The sequence below is a fragment of the Pinus tabuliformis genome, chromosome 6 (assembly GCF_031772625.1).
Source record: "Pinus tabuliformis cultivar Carrire ecotype Pingquan chromosome 6, CPIR1, whole genome shotgun sequence".
In the NCBI taxonomy this organism is placed as follows: domain Eukaryota; kingdom Viridiplantae; phylum Streptophyta; class Pinopsida; order Pinales; family Pinaceae; genus Pinus; species Pinus tabuliformis.
Genome location: NC_142292.1, coordinates 174,678,056 through 174,688,746, shown reverse-complemented (window position 1 = coordinate 174,688,746; position 10,691 = coordinate 174,678,056). Strand labels below are relative to the sequence as shown.

At 40.5% G+C, this 10,691-nt stretch overlaps 1 protein-coding gene across 1 annotated transcript; it reads right to left on the bottom strand.

Moving 5' to 3' along the window:
• Positions 1-628: 628 nt before the first annotated feature.
• On the bottom strand, positions 629-7,241 carry LOC149258017 (germin-like protein 8-2). The gene is made up of 3 exons (XM_089397229.1): positions 7,112-7,241; positions 6,847-6,995; positions 629-1,036 (listed from the first exon to the last, which is right to left on the bottom strand). Exons 1-3 carry the CDS (start codon positions 7,239-7,241, stop codon positions 629-631), a joined length of 687 nt encoding a protein of 228 aa, XP_089253355.1.
• Positions 7,242-10,691: the final 3,450 nt, after the last annotated feature.

Below are 10,691 nucleotides of genomic sequence, written 5' to 3'. Positions count from 1 at the left end.
TTTCCATGATTAAAAATTAGATTCCATTTTATAATTATTAATAATAAAGTTATAAATTAATTATTTAGTATGATTTAGTACGATATATATGACAATGGCAAGAGGTCGTCCAAGAAGAATGAATTCTATTGCTCGTTCAATATTTTGTACATGATTGTGGAATTGTGGAAAAATCCTGTGTCAGTGATGTTTATTACTTGATCTTTTGTTCAATTTTTTCTATAATGTATGTAGTTCTTGGTAATTTAGGCGGTGTATCAAAGCTGTTCCTGCAGTTTTGAGTAGACTACATTTTTAAAAGAAGGATGTTGTTCTCTTTGTGAGAATGGTGGACGACTTCTTCCTCAGTTTTTGTCTGAACAGTTGAATATTGATTAACATGAGAAATTTCATAATCCAAATTAACACTGATATGTATTTCCAAGTCTTTGTCAATCGTGTATCAAACGCAGCGTCAGATTTGAAATATTGAACTTTTATTTATATTATAATTAAACGCAGTGTCTGCTATTATAATGACCTCTCTCAGATAACAACATCGCGAGGTTGGTTTTATTTAACTATATAAATACCACCTCAATTGAAGGAAGGAAAGAGCGAATAGTATTATGACAGCATCGGATCAAGATCATGAGGATGTGAACCTGCTTTGGATAATTTGGACGAGCTTGTCATCGATCTGGAAAGCTCTAGCGAGCACAGAGGCAGAAACAGGAGGAGAGGCTCTGAACAAGGCCGGCGCAACCTGCTGAGTTCCTGGATTCTGGTTGTTCAGTCCAGAGAAGGCCACTGCGTTGACAGGGCCAATGTTCTGTTGGAAATGCACAAGACCTCGAGGGAACACAAACACGTCTCCCTTCTCCAGCGTTGTGGAGAACAGAGTGTTGTTAGTGGTGATAAAGCCAACTAAGAGAGTACCCTCGATCACCACCAAGATTTTGGTGGCCCGCGGATGTGTGTGAGGAGGGTTGAGGCCGAGAGGAGCAGCGAAATCAAGGCGGACCAACGAAATTCCCAAGGTGTTTAAGCCTGGTAGCTATTGCTGGATCAGGTGCACAGCAAACATAAATACACACAGCAATTATCAAGCACACAAGAATTAACGTGGTTCACCCAACCAATCTGGGCTACGTCCACCAAACATAGGCATCAGAAGTTTATTAATCAAATTAGGAGATTACATCATGAAATCCTCACACTCTCTTAGCAAATCATCCGAATGATTGCCTGTTATATAGCATAGAGAATCTAACAGCCTCATAACTCCCTCACATCAAATATAGGAGGCATTAACTCCCTCCCAACAACCTGGAGCTAATCTAGGAATTGAATCCCTATTGTTGTCATCCTTCAAAGATTTTTGCCTATTTGACTAAAACAGAAAATCTCAACAATCTCCACCTTGACAACAATTCGCCTGATGCCCTGTTATTATTATTTTATCTTTTCTGCAAGCCAAGAGAAGCCGAACACCAGCGTAGCTTCTCCAACAAAACTGGTTTCGTGAACATGTCTGCACAGTTCTCCTTTGTATGCACCTTTTCAAGAGAAACTCCCCTTTTAGTGATAACCTGTCTTACAAAATGATATTTGATTGGAATATGCTTTGACTTACTATGATAGGCCGGATTCTTAGCCAAATGTATTGCACTTTGATTGTCACAAAGTAACCTGATGTTATCCTGTAACCTACCAAACTCACCAAGCAAACCTTTCAACCAAACCGCCTCTTTGCAAGCATGAGAAGCAGCAATGTATTCTGCTTCAGTAGTAGACAAAGCAACAATGTTTTGTAGCTTTGACATCCAGCTAATAGGTCCACCTGCAAGAGTAAAGACGTACCCTGAAGTTGATCTTCTCTTATCCAAATCACCTGCAAAATCGGAATCAACATATCCGCAAACATATTCACTACTCTTATTGTAAGAAATACAATAACTACTTGTGCCTCTCAAGTACCGAAGCACCCATTTCACTGCTGACCAGTGCTCTTTACCCGGATTTGCCATGTACCTGCTGACAACCCCAACTGCATGAGAAATATCTGGTCGTGTACACACCATCACATACATCAAACATCCTACTACATTGGCATAAGGAATTCGAGACATATAATCCTTTTCTTCATCTGTATTAGGACATAAACTCGAAGAAAGCTTAAAATGGGAAGCTAAAGGGATCGACACAGGCTTCACATTGTTCATACCAAACCTCAAAAGTATTTTCTCAACATACTTCTGTTGTGATAGCCACAACTTACCATTGCTCCTGTCTCTGAAAATCTCCATGCCCAAAATCTGTCTTGCGGCTCCTAGATCTTTCATATCAAACGTCCTTGCCATCTGAGTCTTCAACCTGTTGATTTCTTCAATGCTTTTGCTTGCTAAAAGCATATCATCAACATATAACACTAAGATAATGAACATGCCATTATTCAACTGCTTAAAATAAACACAATGATCATATTCACTTCTTACATATTTCTGACTCAACATGAAAGAATCAAACTTCTTATACCACTGCCGAGGCGACTGCTTCAGGCCATATAATGACTTCTTGAGCCTGCAGACAAATTTCGCATTGCGATGCTGAACAAACCCTTCTGGTTGTTCCATATATATTTCCTCATCTAAATCACCATGTAGAAATGCAGTCTTAACATCTAACTGCTGCAACTCCAAATCAAACAAAGCCACTAATGCTAACACAATTCTAATTGAAACAATTTTAACCACTGGTGAAAATATATCATGAAAGTCTATGCCAGCTTTCTGAGAAAACCCTTTTGCAACCAGCCGAGCTTTGTACCTATCTTCCGTATCATTCACACCCCGTTTCAGCTTGAAGACCCATTTGCAACCCACAGTTTTCCTGCCTTTGGGAAGTTCAACCAGATCCCACGTGCCATTCTTTCCTAAGGCCATCATTTCTTCCTTCATGGCTGCTTTCCATTTGTCACTATTTGAACCTTCTACAGCTTCCTGATAACACAAAGGTTCATCATCATTAGCGATCAAAGCAACTGAATCATCATACCTTCTCGGACGGTGTTTGATCCTTGTAGATCTCCTTAAGTATGTTTCTGGTGCTTCCACAACTGGTTGTCTATCAACTGTAGGAATTTCTTCATGATCGCCATCTGAGACCTGTTCATGTCCTCCATCTGAACCCTGTTCATAATCTGATTCTGAAACCTGTTCATGACTAGAATCTGAACTATGGTCGTTATGACTATCATTAGAAATGCTGTCAAACTGAATATGTTGGAAATCAGATACATCATCATGTTTCAATCTCCTATCTACATCTTACTGTACAAGAGAGGATTCATTAAACCTTACATCTCTGTTGATGATGATTTTGCGGGTAGTAGGATCCCACAATCTAAATCCCTTTGTTCCATCACCATACCCAACAAAGATATACCTTTTAAACTTTGGATCTAATTTAGTTCGCTGATGTTTAGGCACTAGAGCATATGCATCACAACCAAACACTCTGAGTTTAGAATAGTCACAAGGGTGTCTTGTCCATACCTCTTGCGGAACCTTGTAGTCTATTGCCGTTGATGGAGATCGGTTTATCACATAACAAGCAGTTGCCACTGCTTCCGTCCACAACTCCTTCGGCAACCCGGCATTACTCAGCATACACCTTGCTCTCTCTAGAAGAGTTCTGTTCATGCGTTGAGCAACTCCATTCTGCTGAGGAGTATAAACCGTGGTCTTATGTCTCTCGATCCCTGCATCCTTGCAATAGCTGTCAAACTCCTTGGAGGAAAACTCACCACCATTGTCAGTTCTTAAACATTTGATAGTTCTACCAGTGTTGTTTTCTACCAATGCTCTAAACTGCTTGAAAACTGTAAAAACATCAGACTTCTTTTTCAGCATGTAGACCCAAACTTTCCGAGAATAGTCATCAATGAATGATACAAAATAAGATGAGCCACCATATGACGCTGTAGGGGCTGGACCCCAAACATCTGAATGGATATAATCAAGTATGCCTTTACTAGTATGTTTGCCTATTTTAAACTTTTGTTTACTTTGTTTACCAAACAGACAATGTTTACAGAATTCCAATTTTCCAGATCTTAGATTAGGCAGTAACTTTCGGTCAGCCAAAATTTTCAATCCTCTTTCACTCATATGCCCCAATCTTTGATGCCATAAGTGAATGGAACTACTGTCATGTTCAGACACAGACACATGATCTGACCCGGTTCTACCTTCTAACTGAAATAGATTTCCTACTTTCTTAGCTTTCATAACTTGTAAGATACCTTTATAGATTTTCATAACTCCACCTTGAATTACAGTTTTATATCCATTTGAATCAAGTGCTCCTAATGAAATCAAATTTTTCCTTAGATCTGGTACATGCCTCACATCAGTTAATATTTTGGTTGTGCCATCAAACATTTGTAGTTGTATGCTACCAATCCCAACAATATTACATGTGACATCATTACCCATGTACACAACACCATCATCAATTGATCTATATGTTTTAAACCAATCTCTATGTATACACATGTGATTAGATGCCCCGGAATCTAACAACCAATGTTGATCATGTTTTGAAACATTAACTGACAATACCTCATCACTCATACCTAAACCTGATACTGAACCTGTATCTGTGGTGTTGGCTTCCTTCTTTTCTGTCGAAGAGCCTTCTTTAACAGCTTGCTTTCGCTTCCAACAATCCTTTTTCAGATGTCCAGCCTTGCCACAATGCCAGCACTTCACCTTTGGCTTCTTTCCTTTGGATTTTGAGCGAGAGTAACTATGCTTTCCCCCGGAGTGTCTCTCTCGTGAGCGACCTCTGGCCATCATTACCTCTGATGTAGAGGTGTCTGCATTCGACCTCTTCCTCGTCTCCTCAGCCAACAAGGCTCCAACAACATTGTCAAACTCAAGAATTTCTGATGTACTAAAACTTATGGAAGTAACAAAGTGATCCCAGGATTCAGGCAAAGAACATAATAAAGTTATCGCCTTATCCTCTGAATCAAATTTTACATCTAGACTGTTTAATTGCACCAACAAGGTATTAAAAACATTCAGGTGATCAGCAATTGAGGTATCTTCTTTCATCCGCAAACTGTAAAGCTGCCGTTTCAGGAGAATTCGGTTTGTTAAAGATTTCGTCATATAGAGCTTCTCAAGCTTCGACCACAAGCCTGCGGCGGTTTTCTCTGACACAATGTTAAACAGAACATCGTCCGCCAGACATAACCGAATTGCGCTCAGAGCTCTATCGTCCATCTCATCCCATTCATCCTCCGTCATGGAAGGAGGTCTTTTTTTTCCCCAACAGTGTTTTCGCCACACCTTGTTGAACCAGCAGATCGTGCATCTTCACCTTCCAGATCTCAAAATTATTCTTGCCATTAAACTTTTCAATTTCAAAACGGGCACTTTGAGTTTTGGCCATCTTGTATCAACAAAAAAACACAATAATCTCCAATATCCAACCAGCAATAAAAACAAATTGCCTATGCCTTTCTGCCTTTGCCTTTAAAACAAAAAACTGCCCTTTGCACTTCACACAAAAAATTTCTGCCTATGCCTTTTTTTTTTTTTAACTTTTGGCTTGTGTGTTTAGTGTGCAAATTAAATAATCTCAAAAAACAACACTTCTTGTTTTATTTGCACCAATATAAGTGCTTTCTTAATGGTCCATATTCCTAATGGTCCAAGCCAAATTTTAACGCAACAAAGTAAGTGGTAAGTGGTTCCTTATAAATCCATCGTGTTATAAAAACAATCGAATACTTTGTATGTAAAAACAAGGCTCCCCAATTAGTTTTTTTTTAAAAATGGGCGGCTGTTGGTATTTAGCTTTCTCTGCCAACGAAACTCGGAGTCACTGTGTTTTTAAAAAACTGGACTGCGGGTTTTATCAAAAAACACACTGCGTTGGGAGGTAAATTGAAGGATCTATTAGCAGATCAAAAATAATGCTGCGACTCTTCCACTAATCGCCAATAAAAAACAAAAAACACCCATTGAACTTCATTCAATAAGATCATGCTATCAGAGGCAATGTAACAACGCGCAGAGGCAATTATGCACCAGGTATATCAACAATTTCACAACGCGCATGGCAATTTAAAAAAAACGGGTTATAGTAATACGCAGCACCAATCATACCGACAGATCATTTTCGCTCCTCCTCGTGGACGATCTCACGATCTGGCATAATCTGGCATCAACCATACTCGAGTAGAAACACGCGACCCCCACGCTGAACATTGCAACAGCTCCGGCTGCCTCCAGCACGCAGCAACAGTCACGTCCAAAACACAGTCACAGTCATCCGCGCAACAGCTTTTCACGCAACCGCTCTTCACCAGGTGATTGTATCTCTCCACGCAACCGCTGTTCACCAGGTATTATTGCTGTTCTCCACGCACCAACAGCTCCAGCAACACCAGCGCTCCACCTCCAAACTGTGCAGCTCCTCCAGGCAGCACCTCCAACATGCTCTGATACCAATTGTTGGATCAGGTGCACAGCAAACATAAATACACACAGCAATTATCAAGCACACAAGAATTAACGTGGTTCACCCAACCAATCTGGGCTATGTCCACCAAACATAGGCATCAGAAGTTTATTAATCAAATTAGGAGATTACATCATGAAATCCTCACACTCTCTTAGCAAATCATCCGAATGATTGCCTGTTATATAGCATAGAGAATCTAACAGCCTCATAACTCCCTCACATCAAATATAGGAGGCATTAACTCCCTCCCAACAACCTGGAGCTCATCTAGGAACTGAATCCCTATTGTTGTCATCCTTCATAGATTTTTGCCTATTTGACTAAAACAGAAAATCTCAACAGCTGCGTTACAAAAGCTGGCGTTAGAACGAATCCCAACTGGTTACTGGTATCTCCTGGTTTATCTAGGCCCCTCAACCGGAAGTCGTCTACTGTGACCGTCATCGCATTCTTACATGGAAACCCGTTCACAATAACTGCACAATTCAAAATATATATAAAATGTTATTCACCCATGATCAGCTAGCAGACATTCGCAAACGCACAAGACATACATATTATATTACATGTAATTACAACATGGAAACATTACCATTGCTTTGCATATCAGCAATGCAAATGTCTTGTAAAGGATCTGGATCACTTGCACGCACAATAACAATACTATTCGCGTATGATAAGATCACTAGTACTGCAACTGCTAACGCCGGAAAGGATTCCATGGCTGTAACTCGCTATTTTTCTTTTCTTCTATTCAAAAATAAATAGAGATGGACTGAATTTGATTATGAATGGAGAGTGTTGCTCCCTTTTATAACTATGGTAAATGACCCGGTGTTGCAGGTCTGTTATAGACATTTTTGTGCCTCGCGACATGGAGCATGAAATGTCAATAATTACAGGGATCCTCAGTCCCTAAACATGTTGTTCTTACCCCGAAAAGAACAAGGTCATCAAACCACAGCACTTCCAATCAGTTCTCCACCTGAAAACACTTCAAAACAGGCTAATTTTGGATCATGTCAGCTGCTACACTGAGCATCTGCGCTGGAATGCAACTGCTCCTCCTTGTACCTGCTCTGGAAGTCAAATCTAATGAAGGCTACCTGCGCTGGGCGAGATTGGCCAAGTGGCACAGTCATTCTGCAAGGTGTCAACTGCCCAGGAAGCTTCCAAACTGACACTTGGTTCATGAGATTCGCCCTGTGATGAGTAAGAGGTACTTGATCACCATGTGTAAGCAAGGATCTCCAAGTGGACTCAAGAACTGAAGATTAACTGAAGAGGGAGAGGACACTAGTCAGCTCTATGCCAGCCTCAAGCTGACTCATCCTCTCTTCTTCTCTCCTATATATAGAGCTCTTCTATGAGGTCTGAGGAGGCTGGAATTTTGTGTAAAGCAAGGAGGTGCTGTTGGTTTACAGTTAGAGCTATTGGGTGATTGTTTTACTAGAGGTGAAGAGGAGAGTTCTTGCTGCTGGGGAGGTGCTGTTGGATTGGAGCCATCAATGGTTGTAACCTTCTCAGAACCCTGTTACTTCTATCAATAAAGTTTTGCATGTTCTCCTATATACTTGTATTGCATTGATGTATTGTATTTACTTGTATATTTGATTCACTCTAATCCATGCATCAGTTATGAGTACATGTATCTTGTAGTTTCCTCTCTTGTTCTGTGCAGGATCTGTGTGTAGCTGGACCGGCAAAGAGAGCAAGGAGCTGGGAACAAGAGACAAAGAGAGAGGATAAGGATCGACTAAGCGAAAGACACCAGGTTGGTTAATCTTTTCTTCCTTCTCTCTGTACTTTCATAAAGGAAAATATCAAAGCTTTACTTTCAGTTGTTGCTAAAGACTGTCACCTTTAGAGTAGGGATAGGGTCATCCGAGTCGGATACTTTTCCCCACAACAAACTGGCGACTCCACTGGGGAGCCTAGTATCTTGTTGGTGTTTGTAGTATTTTGCTATTCATTTCTTGAAGAAAAGAGTACCAAATCGAAAAGCTTTTGACTATATCAAAAGCGAAGTAGAGGGTCTGCTACTCTTGCTCATTTGCTGAGCAAATTCAAGATTTGAAGAGCTGATCTACAAAAGACTCTTTACTCTTTGTGATAGCTTTTCATCCTCTTGATCATCCCTTAGCCTGTACTTGACCTATAGCTTTTTATTTCAGCAAAAACAGTGCATTTTTGAGCTTTTTATGACCCAGAAAACTTTGTAGACGTAACTCTCGTGTCCCAGAGCAGGCTGTCCACAGGCAGTCTGCATTACAGCACAGGTACTTCCTTCGGGAACTGCGCTGAGAGTCAAACTGACAGACCAGAGCCTGCGCTGGTCCAGTTAGCCTTTGTCTTGCTCAGTTTTCCCATTGTGTCTTAGCCCTGTTTTCACTGATTTTTTGCTGTTGCTTGCTGGTCATTGTACTTGCTGTAAACCATTCTCCTTGACATTATTCTGCCTCAGTTGTGTGATGAAACTGTGAATGTTCTTTTAGTATTTCTTGTTTCAGTTACAGTTTGCCATTGTGAAAAGCGAACCAGTATAGCTGTGGCCTCTTAGATCCTGAACTGTAAAAGTGTCTTTGTGATCTTAAGAGCTAGTTTTATTACTGTTCATGGCTGTTTGAGTTTGTTTGTTTTTCATATTATGGTTTGAATTCATATATTTTTAGTGTTGAAACAAGTACCTGTAAGGTGTCTTTTCATTTTAGACGAAACTTGTTTGTTTACGCTTCAAATTGAATTCGAAAATTATACAACAATTTCCTTTTGTCTACATCAACATTAAGGGAAAAGAAAAGAAATACATGCATCTTGCATTTGCATTTTTGATAAGTTTGCGTGTCTGATCTAGGAGAAAGTGCATTAGTTTGTGCTTTGTGCTCTGTGTGGAAAGATATTGTTTTTCTCTCCCCTCAGTAGTTAGGATTTTCAAAGCTAAAAAGATTGTAAAAGCTTGCTTATCATTTTAGCTGCATTTAGGAATTTGTACCAATACATCTCGTGGTGATCCTGAAAGACAAACTGATAAACAAGATCAACTTAAAATATATTGAATGAATCTAAAAACGCATTGTAACATAACGCTCACAATAGAGGTCTAGGTAGAGACGTGTTCCGGCGTCGTTAAACGTAGTGACTGTCGATCTCTACGAAGGTGGGTGATTCCTCCTGAGGGACGATAGCACTAATACGGACTTGAGCTCCCGCGTACCGTCGCGTATATTGGGAGACCCCAATAGGCAATTATCCTTTATCCTTAGGAAGCCGTGTCGACCGCCCTACTGATCGCGATGCAGTGAACACAGCATTCACGAAGATCGACCACCCGTACCGTAAAACGTATTCTGTGGTTTCGCGAAAGGTTTGGCACACCCTCTACCTAGATCTCCAGAGCAGTTTCTTTTGGCCCTTTTCAAACTCTATAACTGAAAAGGTCCAACCGAGCATTTGTCACTTCGGGCTCATTAATACATCGAAGGCGACTAGAGTCATCTTTAGCTTTTTCTCGACTCTTAAAACATGAAAAAGCAAAGTTGTGTCTAAAAGCGTCTAATAAAATTCATTCAATACGAAAACATAATTCCCCTTTTGTATTTTAGTTGATCAAGTAATCTGCAACCGTGGAGGAAAGTCAATTAAAACACCGTTGTTCGGGGAGACTTGCGAGTCAACCGCCTTTGTCTCCGGAAACGAGAGTAGTACGGACGAAGTGAACTCGCTGGACCAGGTCAAAATCTCCTTTTAAAGTTAGAACGGAAGTTCCAACAACATCTGAGATTCTGGTCACTCCCAATATTTCTGGAATCCCTGCCTCTATTGAAGAAGTTCAACAGCAACAGAAGGACAGTTGTACTGATCCTAGTCTGAAGACAAGTACTTGCATAACTGAACCAGTTCCATCTGAAACCGGTCCACAGAGTCTTGTTGTTCAAACAACTGTCGCTGTCGAAGCAACCCCTTCTTCGGCACCAGAAATCTTTTACGGACCTGACGGTCTTCCTCTTCCTCCTGGTCTGATTGCAATAGAGGAAATCGTAGAGGACCAGCAAGCAAATACTCCAACTCATTTTGGAGTAGGTGCCACTCTTTTTCCTTCTGCATCAGAAGTTTGTCCATCGCCACAGGAAGTTCCTGTAGAATCGTTAGGCAGTTTATTGGATAGACTTAAA

Coding starts and splice junctions, on each gene's coding strand:
- LOC149258017 (XM_089397229.1), bottom strand. CDS start 7,241: ATGGAATCCTTTCCGGCGTTAGCAGTTGCAGTACTAGTGATCTTATCA. Junction 6,996..7,111: donor TGCTGATATGCAAAGCAATG/GTAATGTTTCCA, acceptor TGAATTGTGCAG/TTATTGTGAACGGGTTTCCA. Junction 1,037..6,846: donor CGCAGCTGTTGAGATTTTCT/GTTTTAGTCAAA, acceptor ATCCAGCAATAG/CTACCAGGCTTAAACACCTT.